The 24,655-nt window shown below is 40.8% G+C and overlaps 2 protein-coding genes across 18 annotated transcripts; one reads left to right on the plus strand and one right to left on the minus strand.

The window, feature by feature from the left end:
* The first annotated feature begins 695 nt into the window (after positions 1–695).
* ATMIN (ATM interactor) lies at positions 696–15,653 on the plus strand. 13 transcript variants are annotated; one of them, XR_004753929.1, is made up of 7 exons: positions 696–887; positions 5,398–5,523; positions 6,446–6,645; positions 7,589–9,561; positions 9,775–9,853; positions 12,550–12,587; positions 14,454–15,653. XR_004753929.1 is itself a non-coding variant. In XM_035337145.1 (4 exons), the coding sequence occupies exons 1-4, from the start codon at positions 858–860 to the stop codon at positions 9,417–9,419; spliced, it is 2,187 nt and encodes a 728-aa protein (XP_035193036.1). In that variant the 5' UTR covers positions 696–857; the 3' UTR covers positions 9,420–15,653. The 13 variants fall into 13 exon arrangements, 1 of the variants encoding a protein (XP_035193036.1); XR_004753932.1 differs by having other exon boundaries at positions 14,725–15,653; XR_004753928.1 differs by having other exon boundaries at positions 7,589–9,853.
* Positions 15,654–16,574: 921 nt separating this feature from the next.
* Positions 16,575–23,769, minus strand: C11H16orf46 (chromosome 11 C16orf46 homolog). 5 transcript variants are annotated; one of them, XM_035337150.1, is made up of 4 exons: positions 22,277–22,581; positions 20,969–21,876; positions 17,959–17,999; positions 16,575–17,291 (listed from the first exon to the last, which is right to left on the minus strand). In XM_035337150.1, exons 1-3 carry the CDS (start codon positions 22,397–22,399, stop codon positions 17,996–17,998), a joined length of 1,035 nt encoding a protein of 344 aa, XP_035193041.1. In that variant the 5' UTR covers positions 22,400–22,581; the 3' UTR covers positions 16,575–17,291; positions 17,959–17,995. The 5 variants fall into 5 exon arrangements, with proteins under 5 accessions (XP_035193041.1, XP_035193042.1, XP_035193043.1 ...); XM_035337151.1 differs by lacking the exons at positions 16,575–17,291; positions 17,959–17,999; positions 22,277–22,581 and adding an exon at positions 23,713–23,769 and having other exon boundaries at positions 18,577–21,876; XM_035337152.1 differs by lacking the exons at positions 16,575–17,291; positions 17,959–17,999; positions 22,277–22,581 and adding an exon at positions 22,652–23,382 and having other exon boundaries at positions 18,577–21,876.
* Positions 23,770–24,655: the final 886 nt, after the last annotated feature.

The following is a 24,655-nucleotide window of genomic DNA, read 5'->3' on the forward strand; positions in this document are numbered from 1 at the left end:
TACTTAGCACAGCATTAGGTGTCTGAAGCAAGGCCAGGTTTTGTGTGACACAGAAGCCTCGATCCATTACGCCTTGGCTCTTAGTGTCTCACGCTTACCTCCTCACGCTGCATTCCAGGAGTCGGACCCATTAAGTTTCTGCTGTGCATTTCAGGCTGTGCAGTGTTCCTCCTGCCATGTGCTCTCAGTTAAAGCCTGAGATAATGATTTACGGTAGGGTTTCACTGTTCTCTAAAGCACTTCAAGCACCCTGCCTGCGGTCTGCTTCTGGAAAAGCCAGCCTGCGCTGCCTTTTTGGACAATGTGAGAGCTGTGAGAGACACGTTCTGCCCCAACTTTCCTGTGACCTGGCCTGTCACACCGAACTTCCAGGCAAGTAGATAATTATTTATTAGAAGAACTTTCTGTGCAACAACGAGGCTGGGAGAGCGGACAAACAGCGTTCCTTGGGGACTGCAAGGCCGTAGCCCCAGCACAGGAACATACGGGTAACGTTTTCCCTTTCAGCCACACGCGCCTGTCAACGACGGGGCCTTTGCGACTCCCCCTGGGGGGCGTGATGTAACGGCAGCAGGCGTGACGTAACGACACCGGGCGTGACGTCACGGCGGGGGCAGTGACGGCGGGGCGGGGCGGTGCCGCGCGGCGGAAGCGCCGGCCGAGCACCTGACACCAAGATGGCGGCGGCGCGGCGGGGCGCGGGGCCGGGGCAGCCGCTGCCGGCCGGCGGCGGGGAGGCGGCTCCCGCCCTGGAGCTGGTGCGGCCGTCGGTGACGGAGCTGTGCCAGGTGCGCACCAACATCCTGTGCACCGTGCCCGGCTGCGGCAAGGTGCTGCCCAACAGCCCGGCGCTCAGCATGCACCTCAGCAAGGCGCACCGCCTGCAGGTACCGCGGGACGGAGGGAGCGGGGCCGCGGGGGGCTCGGCGCGGCCCGGCCCGGGGCCCTGCGCTGACGGGAGGGGAGAAGGGGAAGGGGAAGGGAGGCCCCGGCTCCCGCCGCCTCCCCCTCCTTTAAATCCTCCCTTGTGGAAACAGCGTGTGCAGGGCTCTGGGTGCGTGTGAGCGGTCGTGTGGAGAATGCCGCTAAACAGCCGCTGTTGTGGGGGTGTTGGGCACGGCTGTGGAAATGTGGAGTTCTTGGGCGCCCAGTGCTTGTGTTTCACTTTTTTATCGCCTGTTTTTCTGCAGTAAGGCAGGGTCCCAGCAGTGAACTGCCATGTACCACATCGCCCACCCTTAGCAGTCAGCATCACCGTCCAAACACCGAGCGTTGCAGTTAAGCTCATCTTATTTGTATTGTTTTAATACCTCAATAACAGCAACATCACAATCCAAATAACGAGTGTTAGACTTGCGCTGGCTTTATTTTTACTTATTTTTTAATGCCTTAAAAATGGCAACAACACAATCCAAATGCTGAGTGTTAGAGTGGGGCTGACAGTATTGGTGTCGCCATCCCTGGGGGTGTTCAAGGACAGGTTGGTCGCGGTGCTTAGGGACACAGTTTTGGGGGTGACACTGACAGTAGGGTGATGGCTGGACCAGATGATCTTGGAGGGCTTTTCCAACCTTAATGTTTCTATGACTTATTTTTTTGGTGCCCGGATAACAGCAAGATCGTAATCCAAACTAGTGTTATCGTTGGGCTGATCTTTATTTTTTTTAATGCCCGAATTACAGCAACAAAGCCCCGTTGGTGCCATCTGGGAGGAGCGCCCTCGTTGCTGTTGTACTGCTGAGAAATCGTAGTATGTCTGAGGGGAGGAGGGCGGGGGGAGCCCCAGCTGATCCAGCGTGTTTCTGAGTGTGGGCATTTCATAACAATGCCCTTATTTTTCTCCAAATGTCACCGTGGGATGTCTGAGGGTGAATGCTGTTCCCAGACAACTTCAAGAGTAGCATTCCCCGGCTGCTTTCTGAAAATGCAGCTACAGCCTGTAAACAACAAACGTTTGTTTGGTACAATGGCGAGTTAGAGTCCACAACGTGTTTCGGCTCATGATGAACAAAAGGAAATAGTCTCAAGGATTCTTGCAGTCTCCTCTCACCAGTCGCTGTTTCCATCTTTACATTAGATTTCCTCGTTAATGTTTGCTGTCAATTTTACTAGTTCAGTTTCCGCTTGAAATTAGTGGGGAAAAAAAAAAACAAACTGAGTAGAAATGTGATATTCACTAACAACTTTTGTCTTATTTATTCATTGTATCTTGCATGTATGTACAAGCAGAGGCACAAAGGAAGCCTAAAGCAGTCGGTTAGGTTCAGCAGACATCCGTTAGGTGTAGGACTCGTACTCTGAGCATATGCAGCGGACACCAAGAACAGTTTGGGAAAGACCAGATTGCCGAGACTAAAAGAACTTAGTAGTAGTTTGTATTTGTCAGCAATACACAAGGTATTAGTGAAAATAGGGTTTGGCAAATGAGCTTGTAAGGAAGTGCTGGGGAAGAAGAGGATGTCGTAGTGCTGAAGAGAAGGGAGGTTGACGTGGTTAATAGAATTAGTACCAGTAAGATCTTATAATACCAGAAGTGATGAGGTATTGTCACTGCAGAAGACTGCATTTACATAAGAAAGTGAGATGATCCTGTAAAAACAGGGCCTTGTGGTGGTACGAGGTCGTAGTCCTGTGAACTAATAACAGAATTGACCAGTCCTGGTTTGTAACAGAAGTAACAGATGGGAAACGCTCACACAAATTACCTGGTCACAGGCATAGGAACCTTCAGGGTAATGCTGCTGTGAGACGGACGAGCCTGAAATATTTCAGAATGCTATCTTCCATCTGTGATGGAATCCGATTCAAATAAGCTAAAACAAACTCCAAGGAGGTGTAGAAAAGGGCAGCTAAGGATGATGAATGGCAAGGGTGTCTGACAAAGGGAAATTAGAAGAATTTGGTTTGTTTGGCCTAACAAAGAAGATCTGATGAAGTGTTGATTTCTAACTGCTTGTTTTCTGGCTCCTTAGCTTAACTAAGCCAATGAACAAATGAGGACAATGGCTAGAAGCTGGCCTTTAATATATTAGGCTTGAAAAGTTTTTGAATACTTCTGTCTTTTGTCTATATTATCGTGGGGAGAGAAGGGGAAGACTTCTCTGTGTTTTAAAAATGCAGCTAGAGGAATTGATGTAAAGGAGAGGATTCTGTGGATTGCAGCGATAACAAGGAGGCTCTAGCCAGTGGTGGACAGGAAAGGGCAGCTCGCGCTTTGGGTCGGTTACCAAATGCAAATATTACACTACCACGCTAGGTTTTTATAGTAAGGCTAAATGTCCTTCTGTTCACTGAAAAAATGCATCACTTGTGTATACGTAGCTTTTAAACACTTGGCTCTATTCTCTGTGGTAGTACTTGGGTAGTTTTTAAAAATCTGATACTGGTTTACCTGCTCAGTGCCTGAACATATTGCCGTGTTATTTATCGGACTGTAATGTTAAATATAACACACTTCTAAGCAACTCAAATTGCTGCTTACAAGGCTTGGTGATTTCATCTGCAGCGGGAGAGACCAAATGTAGTTTTGAATTAAAGGTAAACCATTTATTCCTCCTGTATACTTCGGCTTGCATCTGGTAAAATTGTTTTCTGGGTAAATTTGGGGTCAACGAGTGTAATTGCAGGCAGTGGGGCTGGAACAACTAAATTCACAGAGTTGTTCTGCAGAGATAAGAACCTGCCTGTTTCTGAATGGCTTGTCCATGGGAAATGCTGCTGCACGCACAGAAAGGTGCTTAAAATGTTAAAACACCACATGGATGCAGTTTTTACAGAGTTAGTCTGGTGGTGGGTTGTTGTGTGTATGTGAAATGGCAGCTGATCAGTTTTGATCAAGAGGCTCTAAACTTTCCTTTTTGAGTACAAGAAGTCATCAATCCAAATGAACGTGAGGCGGTGTCAGCAAGTAGCGGTGTTGAGCATGTGGAATGTAAGTGATATTTCAGGTATATTTTATATGGAATAATTTAGATTGAGAAGAGACAGGTTGGAGTTAAACCAGCATCTTTGTCGTGTCCCACTAATCTGCTTTGTGGTGTTCCTGCAGTGCAGGTGAGGTAAATGAGGTTTACTTCAAAAAAATGAGGTTCTGGTAGCTCAGCACCCAGAGCTGTTGGGTTATGGCTGTAGCTGAGCAAGGAGAGCAGGTTAAGCAGTGAGCCCTCTGTGCTCTGGCAGCTGTTGTGAGTACTCCATGTTTACTTCACCTGTTCCTGCTGCTGCACGGTGTGGATTCCTTGTGCATGGTCTAACCTGTGCAAACAGAACAGCTGGAGATCTGCCCAAAGAAAGTAGTTGGGGAGTCGGTGGTACAAAACCATCATTTCAACACTTCCTGTGCGTACTCTGATTGTTATCGCACTGAGGAAAAGCAGATGCAGAGCCCAATTAGGGCATGCTCCAATAACTTACACCTGAATAATCATCTTGGAGATGCATCGTGGCCTGCTGGCCTGCTTTAACTGGCTCTGGGGACTTGGTCGGCCTCTACTCAGTCTCACGATGAAAGGAGACTCAGCTACTCTGAGCATCATTTTTTTTGCTAATAGTTTGCTATCATTTTTTTGCTAGGCCACTTGTGTGATGTTTCCACTGAGACTCTTTCAGTTAGGTTATGTCTAGAGGGATGTGTCTTGTCTGGTTTCTATGCCCGTGTCCTCAATAGGAATGGTTCTTTGTTGTTGAGCAGTCTGGATGATCCCATCAGTGTGTCCTTTTTATATATATTTCTGAGGTCCTTTTTGAGCCAGTTATGTTATTCTGTTGTATGCATACGATAAAGTCAGTGAGGAAAGTTATATATAATATTGGAATGCACAAGTGTATCAGTCGCTTCATATTTGGAAGTTCAGAGTTAGCATTCCAGTTGTTAGTTTCATAGAATTAGTGAATTTTGATTTATGATCTGAATTAAGTTGCATTGTATGCTTGAGTTCTTCGTTTTATTACAGGTCAACTCTAAACAGTGCCAGCGAAATTCTAGTGTCAGAAGATTGTGTTACACAATAGATGACTTATTTTAACAGAGCTTCAAGTAGACGGTGCTACTAACAAATAAAACCACATTGAATTGGCAGTGTACTGTAGTGTGTGTAGGGAAAGATTTTTGGCTCAAATAACACAAAAAATGGGTATAACTTGCAACCTCAAGCAAATACCTTGGTAGACGTAGAATAGTACAGTACTGGTGCGCTGTAGAGCTTGTGATTTCACTTAGTAATTCTGATGTATTTCTGATAACTTTGCAAGGTAGCATCCACATAGGGGGAAAATTCTATTATATCTTTCCACTGCATAAATACCTAATTGAGCCAAAGTTGATGTATATTCCGAACGGTGCCTTTCATGTGCAGACCTGTGGAATTGTTGTCAATTTCTGAATTTATTCTCTTTCAGGATGGAAAATTTAATGTACCAATAAGGAAGGGGTTGAAAACTCCACAGAAATTCTACTGCTGTCCTATCGAAGGCTGCCCTAGAGGACCAAACAGACCATTTTCCCAGTTTTCTCTTGTGAAACAGGTAATCCTTTTTCCTGAAGTATTATTCTTATATTGATGCAATACTGACCATCTCATTTCCGGAGAGCGTACACTTCTGCATTTGGATATGAGCAAAGCCACCCAGCATATTTAAGTATTTGCAGAAGCTCTACATGGATAGAGTTCTATGTGACTTGTTTCATTGTGAGTGATTAAAAACCCACTCTTCTCTGGTCACCCGTGGTAGCCTGGATCATAGGAGATGGATATCTAGCACTTGGTGCCATAAATGAAAGGTTCTGATGTTTGCTCTGAAGTTGACTTGTTTGACTGGAAACTATTTGCTCAGTTGTAGATCCTCAGGAGCATCTCCGTGTTGCAACATGTACTTGCTACACTATTTGGCAAGATTCATCTTTAGTTCATTAATGTCAATAAGAAAATTCCTATGGCATTAGGCACATATGTTTTTATCCGCATTTTGAAGTGGTGGAAGCTACTGATAAAGAGCTAATATGATCAGGCACCTCCCAGGAGATCATTCTCACAGCTTAGAGAGCTGAAAATAGTATGAATTTTGTGTATACACAAAATTCATGTGTAAAAAATTCATGTGTATACACAAAATTCACGTGTAAATAAAAACTTGTTAATTGTTACATTCCACTACTCGCCTGTACTCCAGCTTGGGCAATGAAACTTTTCTGTTCAGTCCCAAGTTTTCTTAACTTGAAGGTAGTATATCTTGTAAGATGCACATAGTACAAGCAGATTTGCAAACTTTAATGGTTTCCGTTGAATTCTTTAAGTTTGTAACTCTTCCTAATGAGACTTGAAAAGATTCTAATTCTACTCTTCAGTACTATTTAACAAATAAAGAAAAAATGTAAATATTAATGTTTCCTCTAAATTGTCTTTAATTTAGCTGAAGGCTAATGTTTACTTCTCATTGTGTATTGCAGCACTTTATGAAGATGCATGCTGAAAAGAAGCACAAATGTGATAAATGTAGTAACTCCTATGGTACAGAATGGTATTTGAAACGGCACATAGAGGACTGTGGCAAGACTTTCCGGTGCACTTGTGGGTGTCCGTATGCCAGCAGACCAGCGTTACTGTCTCACATTTACCGAACTGGACACGAAATTCCTGCGGAGCACAGGTAAAAATGAATCGATTGAAGTAATGCTGTTTGTATTCATCACTGAGTCCTCAGTGTCCCACGTACTGGCTTTTAGTCTCCTTTCTGTTGGTGACTTGAGATGGGCTCACATTGTTTTAACTATCCAGCAGTTTGTTTTGTTGCTAGTAGCAGTTTGTTTTTTTTTCAGGCAGTGATGACTGTCTAATCAATACGATCAATTTTCAGTTTCCCTTGTATATAAAACAGTGAGTTACTGCTAACGCTTGTTGGAAGTGCTTTTACAGTTCAGTGAAAGTAGAGATGATTTGGAAATGTTTACAGCTGGTAACTGGTGTGCAATGCAGTTAAGTTTTTCCTATATAGTCAGTCTAGTCACCCTTGCAGGTTTTAGTGGGTTCTTCTCTTAAAAAATAAAAGCCTATATATACATGTTTTGATTTATAGCTGTCTTAAGGTGTGTATATATCTTTCATAAAGGATAATCTGTTTCCTGAGGCCTAGCCTGTCTTCCTTGGAGATTGAACCGCTGCAAAATTTTGTGTGAAGGAGTGCTAATTGTATCCTGTTTCCATGAGCGACCTTTACCGGTGTGCTAATTTTATAAACTCTGTTTCATCAATACTCAGTCTGAGTTCACATCGAAACAAGAGTAAACATCTTCAAATCAGAGTGCTTAACATACAAAGGGGAAAAAAGGCTTCTAGACCTCAACCTCCTTTTAGAACATGTGTCTTCATAAAAAAATGTAATTTCCTTTTTTTTATAAATGGGAGAGTAAGGAATGAAATTTTACAAAACTAAGGTGCATGGAGGTTTTTTGGTATGTTAATCAGGATTGGTTGTTCTGTCATCTCCAGCCTCCTCTGGGACTTGAGTTTGTTTTCAATGCAGTGACTCAAAACATGGAAGGCAGATGTTTTATGCTTGAAGAGAATATAAATTATTGATCTCGTATTCACAGGGATCCTCCTAGTAAGAAAAGGAAAATGGAAACCTCCGTACATAATCAGCAGTTGGCGGAGAAAGCAAATAAAGCATTCATCGATACACATAATAGTAATCCTGGCACTCAGGAACTGGAGTCATCTGAAGTGAAACTAGTAGCCTCTTTTGAAGGTTCCTGCAATTCTAACTTCACGAAGCAAGTACAGCCAAAATGTACACCGAAGATGCTTTTGCCAAAGCCCAAAGTGGCTTTGGTTAAACTTCCAGTGATGCAGCTCGCTCACTTGCCTGTGTATGTGTCTGCAACAGATTCTTCTGTCAAACCTGTTGTAGTGGCTGTTGATAATCAAGGTTCAGTTTTAAGTACCGTTCATTTATTGCCTCAGTCTGTAGGAATTCTGATTCCAGCATTGGAGGCAGAAACGCTTGTATTTAAAGACACTATGCCTGTCTCAAAAGTAACAAATTCTGGTGATAATGAACCAGTAAGTACTGGTGTGCAAGTTGACTTGGACAAGGTTGCACCAAATAGCCCAGGTCAAGAACCGGGGAATGTTTGTCATAAGAGTAACATTTCTTCAATAAATGTACAGACTGACTTATCTTATATTTCACAGAACTTTGTGCCGGCTGCAGCCTGGACTCCCGATTCTTCTGTGTCTTCTTGCTCTCAGACAGATCTGTCATTTAGTTCACAGGTTTCACTGCCCATCAGTGTACAAACACAGACGCTGCTGCCTGCTTCCAAACTGACTTCATCCATAGCTGCTCAGACTGACGATTTCAGTCAGGCTTGTTTCCCTACATGTGGCATTTCTAGAGAGACCCAAACCAATAGAACACAGGACTCCATTGATGGAAGAGTGCAGATGGACCAGGCTGTAATGTGCAGTGACATCTTTGACAATGTTCATTCATCATATAATGTTTCTACTCAGATTGAGCTTCCAGAAAACAACTTAATGACTGCAAATATAGATCAAGCCTTGCTGCAGAGGAGTAATTGCAAGAGCCTCAATCAAGATACAGTGAAGTCTGAATCCCTTATCGGCTTTAATACCCAGACTAATATACTTCCACCTCAAAATACGATGGATAATCAAACGCAGACAATGGACTTGCTAAGTGATCTGGAAAATATCTTTTCAGGAAACATGTCTGGCCAGACCCTGGATAATCGTGGCCTTTTGTCCGAGACTAGCTCTAATGCTGACACACATCTGCCATCTGGTCCATCACAGAGCACAGGAATAGACTTCGACATTGAAGAGTTCTTTTCAGCATCCAATATCCAAACTCAGACTGAAGAGAGTGAGCTTGGTACCCTAAACTCTGAGCCAGTTTTGGAGTCGCTGGACATTGAAACTCAGACTGATTTCTTATTTTCAGATAGTGCCACTCAATCATATAGCTGCAGAGGAAATTCTAACTTCTTAGGTTTGGAGATGTTTGATACGCAGACACAGACAGACTTGAATTTCTTCTTGGACAGTAATACCCACCTGCCTTTAGGAAGCATTCTGAAGCAGTCTAGTTTCTCCATGAGTACTGACTCATCGGATACAGAAACCCAGACAGAAGTATATCCTGCCACTAAAAACATACCTAACCAGAGCATAGAAAGCAAAGTCCAGCTCAATAGTGCTGAAACACAGACTATGGACAGCTGCTTTGAGAATCTGGGGAATTTATTCCTTACCAGCAACGAGACACAGACAGCAATGGATGACTTTCTTCTGGCTGACTTAGCCTGGAATACAATGGAGTCCCAGTTCAGTTCGGTAGAAACGCAGACCTGTGAAGAGCTGTGCTCCTTGTTTCAGAGCTCTGACAAGCCCAGCCATTGAGTACTGTGTCACAAAACTGTTTTGTGTGGTTTGAAGTTAAATTATTGGGGTGAGAGAGAGAGAGATTGACCAAGTCACCCATTTTGCATTGTTGAATGTAGTTACTGCGTGCAGTTGGCCTAAGAGACTTCTCACGCTGAAGGTACTTCATTGAGTGTGTAACTTCAACATACACTATGTGTGCATAAAGAGGGGTGGGGGAGGGCATAACATTAATGTATGTTTGAACCTTAAACAAAAGTTTGTGGTGCCTATGTTTTTTGCTCAGACTTCTTTACAAAGCTGATACTGCTTCACTTAAACGGAAGAACTTTCCAAGGTGTCCCATATATATCTATTTCTGGCTTATATATAGGGTTCCGTTGTGCTGGACCAAAACCTGACCTGTCCAATTCAGATGCTTCCCTGAACTTATGGGGGAGGATTCTCTTAGTGTAAGCTACTTCTGTTTACTTTTTTTAGTAGCTTGTATTTTAAATCTGGCATGGACATAATAAGCTGTATTGTCGTCTTTTACTTTATGCCTTCACAGTTCTTTCTCCTGTGTAAGTCAGTATTTTCCAAACACCTGTCCAACAGGCTTAGATACACATAGACTCCTGAATTATTGAACATGTAGGTATTTTTTAAAAGAAAAATGTAGAAAACAGTAGTTTTTTTTTCCCCAGGTGGCACTGATGCCCTTTGAATGGTAGGAAAATAACTTAGAATACATAATTACAGAGAAAAATGTGTTGTCCCTTTAAGCTAGTGTAATAAATGGGACTTAAAATATTTTTAGAGTCTTAAGGAGAGGTCTGCTTAAGTTATTTCTGAGTGTTAGATGCAAATGTTATAATGCTTGTGCCTCAAAAACTGGAATAATTTGTTTTTGCGGAAGTTCCCCTAGCCTCTACTGAGATACAAGCTGGGAATGTTATAAGGGTTTATATTTCCACTATCTTAACAAAAAACATTAAAGTTCAGAAATTAAATTTGCTAAGATACTTCTGCACAAACTCTCCTGGTTTTGGACTTCTGCTTCCAGAAACAAAGCAGACTGAGCTCTGTACAACCGAGCTGCGAGATCAGCTCACCAAAACCCTTTTGGAAGAGGTGTGTTTTGCTTTTGCACATGGATCTGCAGCCGGTGGTGCCTGCTGCTTTTGGAGAGCTTGCTGAGTGTAATCAAAAACTCAGACTAATTTGTCAAAGAGAACCGTGTTACCCCTTGATTTCATATTTATCTTACCCCTGGTACCATACTTGCAGTAGATGCATTTACATGAAAAATGTAAGCCAGTTGTGAATGTATGCTGGAATTCAGCCTTAACTGATTTTTGTCTCCTTACAATACCTGCAAAATGTAGGCCTCTGGTTTTGTCCTGGGCAGGTTTTAGTTTCTGTTACCTTAAATGAAAAGCAAAACATCTTTGTGTCAAATTCCTGGGCCTGTAATAGATTTTACTCCTCTATTATGAGAGGAGTTACTGGCTGTGTATTTACTAGGCAGCCCACCAGTAGTTGCTCATCCAAGCCTTAGTTTTTGAAGGCTCACTACACTTTGTGTGCAGCTCCATATCCTCAACTCAAGGATGTGGGAGTTCGGTTACTCATCCAATGCAGCTAGCTTGTTTTGTTGAAAATGAGCAATACCTTTCCATTTTATTCTCTCTTCCCACTACTCTTTAAATTGCTATAGTTAAATCAACACACTAGTAAGTATCTCGATGCTGGAGATCATCTCTTCAACCTTGAAACTTTCATTTTCCTCCTGGGGAGAGGAAAAAAAAAAAAAAAGGCCTGAAATCACAAATGCATTGCCTTTTTAGTTTTTCAGCACTTTTAGGTGGGTGTTCAGACACTTCCAGGCGCTAGCTGAAGAAACTGCATAAATAAATACCGTACTCCCAAGGGAGAGTACAAGAATTTTGCTTTGGGGAAAGTCCCACCAGTTTTCGTGAGGTCTAGAGTTTTAATCTTGGGGGTGGGATGTACTGGAAAAGGAAGACATAGCTTGTAATTCTCTATTTTGTAAGGTATCACTGATTTGTGTTTACCTACCTACTTTGAAGTTGAGAAATAAGGTAAATGACAAAACTGAGTTAATTTATTGTATTGCAGTGTTTTTCTAGTCGTGTTACATCTTTGGGCTTTGGAGGTGTTTTTCCTTCTCCTTTCTTCCCCCTGGCTGGAACAGCGGAGAACGCTTCTGCATGCAGAGGCTTCGCCATTTTCACTGTGCGAGTTGTCTAGACTGACACGAGCTGCTCTAAATCTGATTCCTAGATTACTGAGAGAAAGGGAATTGAGAGCTGGGGAAAACTATTTTCCCCAGCTGTAGAAGGCAGAAGTGAGAAACTGTTACCTCTGCATATAGCAAGCTGGTCTTTTTCTGCAAGAGAGGGACTTTTAAGTGATGAGGAACAGAATTACGGAAGGCTTTGAGTTTCAACCTTCTGAGAGACTGGCTGGCATTTCAAGGACTTTGAAGGTAATTTACGAATCCAAATGAGAATCACCATGTTGTTAAGGTGTAAGCCAAACCTTTTAACATCAGTGATTCTCAGAAAAAAAAAAAGGGGGGGGGGAGTTTGTGTGGACAGTCTTACAATATGACTGTTACTTATTGTTTTGTAATTAAAAGTATTTATAAGTTTGTGTTCTGTTAGAACATGCAAATACCATTTCCTTTCCTCATCGGTTTAAAAGTTTGAACTTTCATTAGATGAGCACAATACTACAAGATGAAGTTACTTATTGAAAGCATTAAAAAAAAACATTAAATGTACCCACGTTGTCTTTCGTCAGTGACCTACGTCCCTAAATAAATGTATTTTTTTCAGAAGTTTGGTTCCTCATAAAAGAAACAAGTTTGGATCCTACGTTGGTGGCATATGTCCCTTATTTTGGATACGTTAAGTATTTGTGTGCAAATGCAAAGGCTACAACAGACTGTTCATAGTTCCTGAATCCCACAGTAAAGCTATGGAAACCGATCTGAAAAATTGTTGATCAATACTACTCTTAAAAATTAAACGGTTTCTTTTAAATGGTTAATCTTCTATTTTGGCCATTGTTTTAAAATAAATTTAAATCAGAACTATTTCTTGGTAGTACTGAAATGATACTTATCTCCCTTTTTCTGCAGTTTGTCTCTGATTTGATTTTCGAGGCACTGTCTCTGTTGTAAGTATTGATCAGTAGCGACTTACTATTTTGCTAATTCTCTTTTGTATCCTCTACTGCCACTTGAACCGCTACACAAAAAGTAACATCAGATTCTCCACAGCCTCTTAGCACAAATTTTTATCTGGAAGTGATACTAATATTACTTGTGCTTACTCTGTGCATTTCCTGCTTAATTACGTTATGCTGCAATTACTGGATCTCGATCTGGATGTCTGTGTAATACTACTCTAAAACTGAATTAGTCAGTAGTTCGGTAGTTTGGCTTGAGCTTTTTAGTGTTTAAGGAGAAAACCTGAGATTTACCTTTGTGTATCAACTGCTGCTTCTGCAAGTTCAGTCTTTTGTCTCTGGGAAGGATAGTTGGTGCTTCAGACAAGTGAAAATGCCCGGCAGAGCCCGACAAATTCCTATTGGTAAGACTATTTCCAAAGACTTCACGGGACTTCTGGATCATCAGATTGTCAAAAAGAACTCTCATCTTGCATTCTGTTTACCGTAATTTCAGCCTCACTGAGACTACAGCGTTCTGTTAGGAATCGGTCAGAACAGGTGTATTTACTAACTGTGCTGTCTAATGGATCCAACTTGTTCCAAGCACTTTCAAACTAAACGTATCAGTGTCTTATGTTTTGTCAGATAGCTGATGATAGTCATAAGTCACAGATACATTTTAGCAGCATTTAGTTTTGTGCTGTTTAAGAGTAATGCAGCTGTGTACGCGTGTAGGCAAAATTCAGCGGTTCTGTTTGAAATTTTTGGCTTCTGAGAGAACATTGGCTTACAAAAGTTAAATACATTCCACTTTAAGGTATATGAACAATCAGACAGAAATGAAACCCAAGCAAATTTGGGACATGCATTCTATGAGAAGCACAAAGCAGCCAAAAAATAAGTCCTGTTTTGTTGCCTTCCATGTTTGTCACTTGATGTTAAAAGCTTGTATGAGAGTAGATAAGGTTCTTCTACTTTAGGAGTTAGGGTAATGTCTATTTGCACTTGTAAATACTTGCTTCTGCTTTGAGTAGGGAGCAAATCATCCCCCTAGCTCTTCGTGTCAGCTTAAGAGACATTGCTAGTTTAAAGGCAGAGTTTATTAATGACACATGTTCTTAGCTATGCAAAGCTGTTTGTGTCTAGAAACTTCTCACTTCCAAATGACGTGGAATCTTTAAAAAAAAAAAAAAAAAAAAGATAATACATTCAGCTGTTTAACTTAAAAAGCTGTAAAGACAGCCTGCTGAGACCTTGACCATTTTGGCACCTGTAACTTGTGTATGTAATTAACACTCCTTTCAAAATTGTATTCCAAGGCGCACACTGTCATGTTTTCTGTTGAAAACAAAAGGATAAATTTCCCTGTTAGCCATATGTACCTTGAGAGCGTAGAGGCAACAGAACAAAGAAAGGTGACTGCCTTCCACTGTTTTAAATCTTTATCCTGGTAACACGCTCACATGGTTAGTCAGATGTAAATTGATCTCTGTGAGGCTTGGAAAAGAAATGTAAGCGTTGCCAGGATTGTTATCTTAAAGATCTTGAGGGTTTTTTGTTTGTTTTAAAATACGTTTTCAAATATGGGATAAGTAAGACTAATAAAATACACAGTGAATCAACATAAGGTGCTCAACTTGCAAAATAGTATCTGTTCCTGAAATGACAATTCATAGGTGAACCAAACTTACTTGCATTTATTGTGAAAGTTGTATAGCTTCCTTTAAGCTATTTTTGAAATGTTTTGTGTTTTTTTTTTTCTTTTCTTTAAACATGACCTTAATGTACAACTTACTCTTCCAAATACATTCACACCAAAATGTTTTTAATGCTGTGGGCCTTGTAAACATTTTCATTCATGTTTGTTTTAAGGTGCTGCTATATTTGAGTTCCTGATAGAATAGATCTACTGTAAACAGACCTCCATTCATGATTTCCTATGGACACTATGAGGATAGGGTTGCTCAGTGGTAGCAAGCTGCTTCAATGCATGGTGCAAACCTGCATCTTCTGTTCCTTTTGTTACCATCTTTTTTGTTTGTTTTCACGGTTGATGTGAATCAAAATGAGTGCTAGAAGGATTTGCTGCTTAGAGCATGATTGTATTTTCTTGTTTAAATTGCCATTGCTATGCAATGAACAGCATCAAGGAACTACATCGTTCAACTCTGCATTGCTTTGCAGTCAGGTTGATGTTATGTTTGTCTCGTGTGCGACTCTTCCGCTTCATCGAAAATGTAATCGGACAGCCTGAAACTGGAAATTCCCAAAGGAGCTGCTGATCTCTAGTTGAACAACGGAAGTCCTTTACTTCTGATTCTTTTTCATATATTGGCTTTTCAGGAGTATCTTCAACATAACTAGCAATGGAATACAATAGATGGCTTGTGATGATGTAAACCGTGCAGCATCCATTTTACAACGAGTAACGCTTTACATGCATGCTTCAAGCACTCGGATGCAGAGCTAGACTGATCATATTCTATTTTACAGATATCTGCAAGTGCATCTATGATAAAATAAAGCTAGATATGAAAGATAGCCTTTATTTCCAGCTTACAGAACTCAAGATCTGATTATGATCTAATTTAAACTTGTAACTATTGGAATGGATGAGTAATAAATCTCACAGGTGAGCCTTTCCCAAAGCATGTGTGAGTTAATACGTCTGGAAAATGACCTTAAAATGTGTTTTCTCATCACTGGTGGGGTTTTGATCTAGTGGACAAATTTAGTTTTCAAAGGATGTTCATGTATGATTCTTGCTATAAGCCAATAAACTTGCAGTGAGTGGAGAAAAGCAAGTTTTCATTTCTTATACCTGTTTTACAAGTGACAATCCCAAAGAAGGAATGTTGTCCTAACAATTGTGAAGCATTTAAGTATATTAATGCATGCAGAGAAAATCCTGTGCCAAAATACTGTTTCATATTTCCCGATGTTGGAAACTGAAGTGTTACACAAAGCTACTAGTAAGTTATTCACAAGTACTGAAACATTTTGTTCACAAATGAAGCACTTATTTAGTCCTGTAAATTATACATATTTTGGAATAAAGTTAACTTCAACCAATTTTTGCCTTCTGTTTTAATGGCTGTGTTCTCCTCTAGAGGCCTGGGCAGGGCCTACAGTGCCTGTTGGGAAGTACCACTCATTCCTCCTTAACATCTTACCTTTTGAAAGCTGGGTACCTTTTGGTTTGGTAGAGGTTTTGTAACTTAGAGCAATCTTACAGCGTCAGTCCTTGATCTCCAGAGGCTGCAAAAAAGTTGAGTTTTGTTATGTAGTCATACTTCCCAATGAATCCTAGGAAGTTTAAACTTAAAACACAAGTGTAATCAGAATAACAAGGTGCTACATTGTATGAACCTGCAACACCCATGAGAGAGGTTCTGTTCTTTAACTGAGCCTGTACATAGACTTTGGTGCTGACTTGGATGTCTGTAGCTGGGGCTGGGTTCTTTTGACCAGCAGCATCCAGGTTGGCAGCAGTAGTGGTGCTCCACCTCAAACTTCGTAGCAATGAGTGCAAAACTTAAATGGAATACCTTCATAGTTTCAGCTCACTGCTGTGCCTTTCTTCTACAACAGACTGTCAGGACAGAAGGATTACTTCGAGTTCTTCCTCTGCACTCTCATCTACTCCTGTAATTTTGAAAATCTCTGGAGTATGAAGCAGAAATTAACTGCTTTGTGATTAATAGCTTTCAAAGTACCCCACTAGAAAATCACATTCTTCTCTAATAGCTCATATTATTTTGCAATATATTGTATGTAATTGAGAAAATAATTTTAATACTATTTTTAATACTATTTTAATACTATTATACTAGATTGAGTTGGAGCATGGATGATACTTGTCCCCTTCTGTATAGTCCCCATGATTAATAATAATGATCCCACTATTCTGCTGGAGAATATAAAATGCTTTTATTATTACTTTTGTAAACTTCCATATTAATTCAGGGTAGGTGAACAAGCAGATGCTCTGTGACTATTACAGCGGCTATAGTCACGACTGAAGCACTCTGTGGTGTGTACCAGGCTGCTGTTTTCGGTGCCATCAGATACTGAGGTAAGTGCGTGAGGCAGCATCCAGCCACAGTGGTAGCAAAATATAGAAGGTATTTCCAGGGGGCAGTATGTGGTAAGTATCTAGAAAGTAAATTCACATTCAGAGCATTTAAAGTTAATCTTTGAAAGAGTCAATGTATTAGGAGCTGACTACCCTTGCAGGAATAGCAGCTGTAGGAATGATACTCTGCTTAGTTTGGGTTGAGTTATTCCAGGCTTGTTATTCAGATAGAGCAGATTTTGCCTGTGGATAAAAGTTAGCTACTTTGAACAGACTGTCCTCGTGAAACTTGCAAAGAGGGCTAGGCAGCCTAAAAGGCAGGACAAATTCCAGCTCTTGATTAAGGACAGATCGTGAAGAAGCTGATAGCTGTTCAGAGATCAGCCCCACGTGTTTTTGAACTACTTTCTTGTTTGGTGTTGCTGAGAATTTACTGTTATTTCTGTTGGCAGTGAGAGCATCTCTGATCAGTTTGTGTTTAGATTCTGAATTTCCTTCACTTAAAGAAATTGCTTGTTGGCAAGCTGATTGATTGCATTCTGTCAAAACAATTGAATTTAAGAGAGGCAGACTTTCTTTCTGGCTCTAGGATTTGACAAAGTGTTCTCTGGAATCAGTCCCTTGGAAGTCTAGACCTAAAACAAAAAGACAGAAGCATTGATTTTAGCTTTCAGGTGTTCTCTCATTGTATTTTTACACTGTTGTTACCAATTCCCTTTCACTTGTTTTGTTTTGGCACCTTGAATGCAGGAAACACTCCCAGCTGATCTAGCACTTAAGTTTATTTCCTTTCCCTGAGCGGGAATGGTTTTATTCTTGAGAGAGTCTGCATGTAAACAAGAAGCTGCTGTTTCCTGGGGCAGGAGAACCCAGTGTCTTCAAGGTCACATAACTTCATCACGTTTATCATGACTTAAGTGTTGTGAATTTGTGTCTTTCTGTTCCAATCCTTCACTTAGCAGCTTTGCTGGGTGACTTTTGTTACACCCTTCTTGGCAATTCCTTTTGTTTGTCCTGAGAAGTGTGAGTAGAATAAATTTGGCCAGTATCCCTTTCTTTTTTAAAGCCATTTGTTAAGGGAGCACAATGGAAAGGTTTGCTATGGTAGGCTAGAAATGTTCCCCTCCTGGAAATACCATTTCTTGCAGGAGATTTGCTGGAGATTAAATTGCAATTAGTTTTTAATTGAATCTCCTGTAAACTTGGTTGACTGGGCCAAGTCTCCATGAGCTACTGCAACCACGCTCATAAAGTAATGATTTAGCTTACTGGTATTTGGTGGAGTGGGGACTTGTTTTGTACCTGATGGCAATGAAAGGAGCATCTCTGCCCGAGCCTTTTACCCGTGAAACAACGTACAGAAGTTCTGTATTAGTTACTAGTGGAAATATAATTTTTAGGTTCAACTTCGAACTCTTTTTTTCTATAAAGAATGAGTTAGCTGTCTGCAGTGGCTGCAACTTGTAAGCACTATAATGAACACTTGGCTTTGCTTACTGTTAATTGATAATGCAGTTCATTTTTCAGTTGGCTTGCTGAAGCAGCAATATTTTCTGTTCTCTGTGTGGGAGAAACTCTTTCCTTCCTCACTGTTATTAATGTTATTAATTTCACAGATGCGTATACATTTGAATTTTCTATGTAATGAAAAACAGAGGACTTGAAACAAATATAAATGGACTGAGTTACTTATCTTGGGACTATTTGTGAAGGATCCTTCCACTGGAGAGCTTGTATTTTATATTTAAATATGAAGCACAGGACTGGAAAAGACACTGCCAAAAGAGAAGTGAGAGGAAAGGGGACAAAGAAGTGAAGAATATCGTTTGTTAGAGGATGCCTCTGTTCTGTCAGAATGAGTAATCGTAGCACTATGATTGAATAGCAGGTAAGACAAAAGTTACTACTACTACAAAAGAATAAAAAAAATAAAATGTTTATTGGAAATTAACAACTTAGAGCTTGACTGCAAAAAATCATTGGTGGAGATTTTCAGATACCCAGAGTTTTGGAAGAGATGAAAGATGCAGATAGATCTTAGTAGCAGCTATAATGATCTATTTCTTCTGCATCAAAATATGAATGGAAATTAACATTCCCACTTAACCTATTTCCCTGTTTTAAAATCACTGTCTGTGCCGTTTCTTTAATATCACAAAAGCATCACATAGAAACAAAACCTTATCCATACAGTCTACCCTAAGGTATGTATAAATTGACTGCAACAAAAGCAGCATGAAATAGTGCAGGATATAGGCACTTCATGAAATCTAACTTATTAAGTAGAGGTAATAAAACACATTGATACTTACTGTCCTGTATGAATGTATGTAGATTGCATTTCTGATGTCTCATTCTCTATATCTTAAGTTGATGTATCATTGTGCGTGCTTATCAAAGACCTATTACATGACTGCTGTAAATGTAACTATGCTAAAGCTTTTGAGGGAAATACTGTACTGTGGAGATAGTAAATTTTTGTAGCTATTTGTTGGGCAAAAAACAGTTGGAATATGTCATTGACAAGAACACTGAGAAACTGTGTACTGCTGCATTGTCAAGATTTGAACAGAGTGGTGTCTTGTTCCCTTTTTGAACAATTATCACATTATATGTTTGTCCAAAGCAACACCTTTAGAATTTTTAGAATGCTTAGCTTTTCTTCTTCAAGAGCGAAGAAATGCAGAAGACTAAGCTTGAAAGCAACTGTGTGCTATTTCTGGCAGAAGTACTTAGTTCGTTAGCCATTCAGTAGGTGGCACTCCCCTCTCCAATACAGAGGTGCTGTAGCTTGAAAAATCAAGTTTACTGCCCCCCAAATGGTGGCCCTGTTCTGACCTCCAGTGCAAGGGCTCTGCACCTCGAGCTGATACGCCGCTGTACATGCTTAAAGAATTACACACCTGCAGTACAAATTACTGTTCTAAAAGGTTTCTAGATTACCCTAAGCAATTCCCAGAAGAATAATATTAGGAGACAAAGCAAACAGCGTGGAACTGTTACTTAACACTAGCGCTCAACTCCTCTGTTCTTCTCTGGGGGTCATGTCACTTCAGGACTGTGGAAGGAGAGAAAACCACATCATCCTTCCCTTTTTTAAAGGAATAAACACAGAACAGTTTATTTAGATACACAGAATATGTATCATCTTTTTTTCTTTTCTTCCTCTGAAACTACACGTCTGGAAGGTGATTATTCTCTAGCTGTGATGTTCAGATACCTGAGCACAATTAACAAGTTGAGGACAGAAAACTGCTAAAAGCTTTACTTTTATGCACATGCTTAATTAGTAAAGATATAAATCTAAAAAGGTACAGAATTCCTCAATCTAAAGCTCTGTTTTAAACTATATCCTATTGGGGGGGTCTTGCACTGACGTTATCTTTCCCTACTCTGACTCTTTATCAAAGCATCAGGAGAGGGGAAGTGTAAGTTGCAGTGGATCTGTCCTGAATGCAAAGGAACATGCTCTTTGTGGGGAAGAAGCTGCTACAATGGAATTGCAGTTATTGATGTCTCTATGGAAAGGCTGCTGGTTTTTAATTTGCTTTTTGTTTAACACAAAAACAAAACAGAACTTGATCTGGAAGGCCTATCTAGTATGATGAGATGAAACAAGAATACAAGAATACACATCTATTAAACAGAAACAAGCAAAGAAAACAGTAACAGGATTAAAAAACAAATCTACTTTAAACAAGAACAAGCAGTTGTAAATGACTGTCAGTCTCATCACTGTCTGCTTTTCAGATCATTTCTGTTTCTTCCTGGTGCCAAATTAGCAAGGAATGTATGCAAATGTTTGTCTGTGAAGCTCAGTAGGATTTAGCACTGTTTTAAGGGTATTATTAAGGGCCTTGCAGAGTAGAATGTTCTTAAAGTTAGACATTGTTTCAGTGATCAGTGGTATCAAAGGCCTAATTATCATAGCAGGCTACAGTAGTCATTCAGAGTGAATCTAAATGAAGAGGCTGCACTGCATCCCCAGCATAAGCTGTTAAGACTAATGAATCTATCTTGTGGTCAGGAAGAAACTAAACCTATGTGAAAGTAATTGGCATTCATCAGCTTATGCTATTAATAGCATTTTAAAAAACTACAAATATCCCAGTAGCTCACGAGGAAATTTTATTTTTTCCCCGTAAATTAACAAGGAAAAAAAATGCATGAGACTACAATATAGAAGTGTTAGTTCAGTCTAGGTGGCAGTTCAGCTCTTGCAGTGTGACTGGCCTTTAGGGAAGGTAATAGTCCAGAAAGCAGGGGAACCACCTGCATTTTTGATTTGTTTCCTTCCTTGACCTCAGCATACCTGTTCCTGGCATTGTAGGTTAAAGAGCCTCGGATGTCATGTTTTGTGTATTGTATTCCTTTTGTGTGTGGAACCTGCATACAGGCGTGATGAATGTTCTTTTTGGAAGCAATAGGATTAGGAATGGTTGCAATACTTCTGTCAGATGTAAGCGCACAGTCCCAGGATAATGGTTCAGGATCTTCCTGCAGCAGTGAGACCTCTGAAAGACTTGAGAAAAACGCTGATGGTTCACGAATTTCTCCTTTTTCCTTCATTTTATCATTCATAGAGTCATCTCCTTTTTTACCCTTTTGCTCTGTTTCTTTAGCGTCGTGACTGCAGGAAGCAATCTCAACTGAAGTACCATTGAGTGTGTTCTGAAGGATAATGGCTTGCTTGTTCTTCCAGGAAGGGTCTGAAGTATCCTTGGGAGTGGCACGTTTCACTGGTGGAAGTACTTGTGAAGACTTTGAAGTCAAAGATTCACAGCCATTTGGATCAAGCACATCAAGTGCCTGGGGTTTTATCACTTTATGCTTTACAGCGTCTGGATTTTTCACATCTTCTAGGTTCCACATTGAGTATTCTTTTATTGGCAGGTTCTTCTTTTTACCCTGGCATGTTCTGAAAGAGTTTACCTTTTTGTTATGTATTTCTGGTTTAGTGCTGTATGTTGTAGAACAATTAGACTTAATAGAATGGATTGAAATCTCTTCTGAAGCAGTGTCAGCCTCTGTGTTTAACCTGCTTTCTGATTTTGATTGATTTCTTGTAGTCTTGACTTCTTGGCCTGAACATTTGTCAGTAGCTTGCAACATGTCTAAGCAAAGCAGGCAGTTGTTGGAAGTTTCACTTGCCTTTGATTTCTTGATTTGTTTTTGCAGCTGAAAGCAAGCAAGTGGATCAGTGGTACCCCAGCCTTGCACCTGGTAATGGAGAAGCATGTTAAATCTAAGACAGGGTAGAAAATAATAAGGAAAATATAGAAGGAATAGTCTTGGCTGATGTAAATGAAGACAGCAACGTTATTCCTGTGTACAAAAGGAATTTAATTCCTAAGCAGGCCTAGTCTGTTGTGTTGCGTACTCCTGAACTGAAAGAAGGAACTGAGAGTTATCATAATTCCTCCGCCCAGGCTTTCAGTTTTACCATCAGAGAGAAGAGACTAGTGTAACCTCTGACGCATCTATGTGTCACAGGTCAGCACTGGTCACTCCTTCAGCATATCAGAGAAGCATCTGCCTTTTTTTCTTCACTCTGCGTGTAAAAACGAGTATAAACTCCCTATAACATAATGTCAAAGGTTCCCTCTGCCGTAGAACTCACGGCTTCCTCCCAGCCGCAGCCCGGGGCCCGGCTCTCCGGGGAGGCGCCGCGGTCGCTGAGGCGCAGCAGGGCCCGTACCGCCCGCCGCCCCCCGCCGCCACAGCCGCCCGCCGCGCCCCTCATCCCGCCCGGCCTCGGCCCCGCCACCGCCGCCTGAGGGAACGTCGCCACGGCAACGCCCCGGGCGGGAAAATGGCGCCGGGTTCCTGAGGGGAGGTCCCCGGGGGGGATCTGTCTGTGAGGAAACGAGGCGGGGACGGCGGCTGCCCCTCAGCTCCTGGCCTCCCTTCCGAGCTAGGCTTCTCCCGTGGGTTTTGGGGGGGGGGGGGTGCGGATGGGACATACACACCTGTAGGTGGATGTGGATGTTCGTACCCGAAGCTGAGGTGGCTGGAGATGCCAAGTGGGAATGGGCTCTGAAGCCCTTCAGAGGGCTTGGACGGGCAGCCAAGAACCGCAGATTGGAGAAACCACAAAACCAGGCAGCTTGAAAGGGGGAAAAACCAAAGCAAAGTGCTGAATGCACACTGAGGAAGGAGGGAGTCTATATAAAGTCTGAAAAACGTGAATAGGGAAGAGTTGTGTGTAGGAGGAAAATGGATGTGAAATGGCCAAATAAAGGAAATGAAAGAAAAAGTGATGAAGAAACAAATACAAAATGAGGAGACAAACTGATCTTACAATACAATGAATCTAAATAATCTATTACAATTAATCACTTGCAATGAATAACTGCCTGACCAACAGACCTTTAAATTTGAAAAAATGTAAAAATTAAAATCAAGAATGTGAGGTGCGTGTTTTAATTCCTAAAATCATTAGCAAGCACTACTGAGACCATTTGCAGTTGCTAGAAACGGTGTGTTTATTTTATAGCACGGCATTAAGACAGTTGCCCACACTCTTAGCAGAAAATGGGATCTGGGGACATCCTGAAGTGCCTTTATTCAGATATTTTCATTAAAATCTACATTTAAAGTTTTAGGACCAAAAGAGCCCAAGCACTGCTGTTACTTATCCTTGTTGAAAACAAGCAATCTGTTTAAAAAGAGCAGAACTATTTGTATGAGAAAAAATAGCTTAAATGGAATGCTCTTTATCATCTTTGAAAAATGACAGATCCTTTTTTTTTTTTTTTTTTCTTTGCTTTTCCACTGCAGTCTTAATTTGGGGCTTGGTATAGTTTACGTGCTTTCCTGAAGTCTTAAGCCAATCACTTAAGTCAACAGAGGTGGTTAATGCTTAACTAATAAAATTGTGTGTGAGCTTCAAGATGTACAGAAGGCAGATTCACAAGGTCATGAACTGAGGTAAACTCTTAGTATTCGATTTTCTTGTTATTACTATAGGTTTCTTTGGATCTCGATATTTAAAGTAGAAAGCAAAAAAAAAAAAAAAAAAAAAAAAAGCAACCCACAAACCAGCCACAAAGTCACCCTTCAAAGTGTCACAGCTCTGTTGGTCAGAACATGCAGTCCTTTGGAAACATTCACTTGATCTCTGAGCCCAAACATCGTGGATAGAACTCCATGAATCACACAGCTCGCATCCTCATAGTTAAAGACTGCACATCCTGGTTAGGAGAAGGTAATATTTGCTATTAAAGATCAATATCATTGTTCTTTAACAGGATACTTACATTTTTTGTGCCTCACTCAGGTATATTATCCAGTTCTGATCTGGCATTTCTCTGAGATTTGACTAAGATATTTTCTCAGGGAAAATTAGAGGTCTGAGTTATTCACTAACATGAAATGGTGTAGGGGAGTCTTTTTTTAAAATATGTGCATGCAAAACAAATGGATCATTCAAGGCTTACAAACTGTCATTGTAAATATCAGTGCCAGATTCATGTAGTCACATAAAATTATTAAACTCTTGGGTGATATTCGAGTGTAACACCTACATAGTTCATCAGCATCAGAAGAGCTGCACAGATGTAAATGAGAGTAGAAGCTGACCTTTTGAATTCACGTTCTGAGTCACAACTTCATCTCAAAAGCTGACGTAACCATAATGCACTTCGCCTTTACATCCATTTTATCTCCCTACAATTCTCATTACTAAAAATAAACCTGTTCTGGAAAGTTGGAGCAGACATGTGACAGTGGCCACTTTGGATAAGCCCCAGCACTCAGACACTCCTCCCCTATTAATGGTTCCATCGTAGTTCTGCTTAATGCTCCCCAGCACCAGCATCTGCTTTCTCCTAGATTACCTGGAGTCAAGACAATAAATAAATGCAACAGAAGAAAGCTCCCAGTTCATTGCCTTCAGTGATTTGAATCAGTTTTGCTCTCCACATCATTTAAATTGTAATAAAAGAGAGGACCAGGTTTTGTTTGGTTAGCTGGAAATTCTCAGGCATCAGACTGATTT

Source organism: Oxyura jamaicensis, chromosome 11, assembly GCF_011077185.1.
Source record: "Oxyura jamaicensis isolate SHBP4307 breed ruddy duck chromosome 11, BPBGC_Ojam_1.0, whole genome shotgun sequence".
NCBI lineage: Eukaryota > Metazoa > Chordata > Aves > Anseriformes > Anatidae > Oxyura > Oxyura jamaicensis.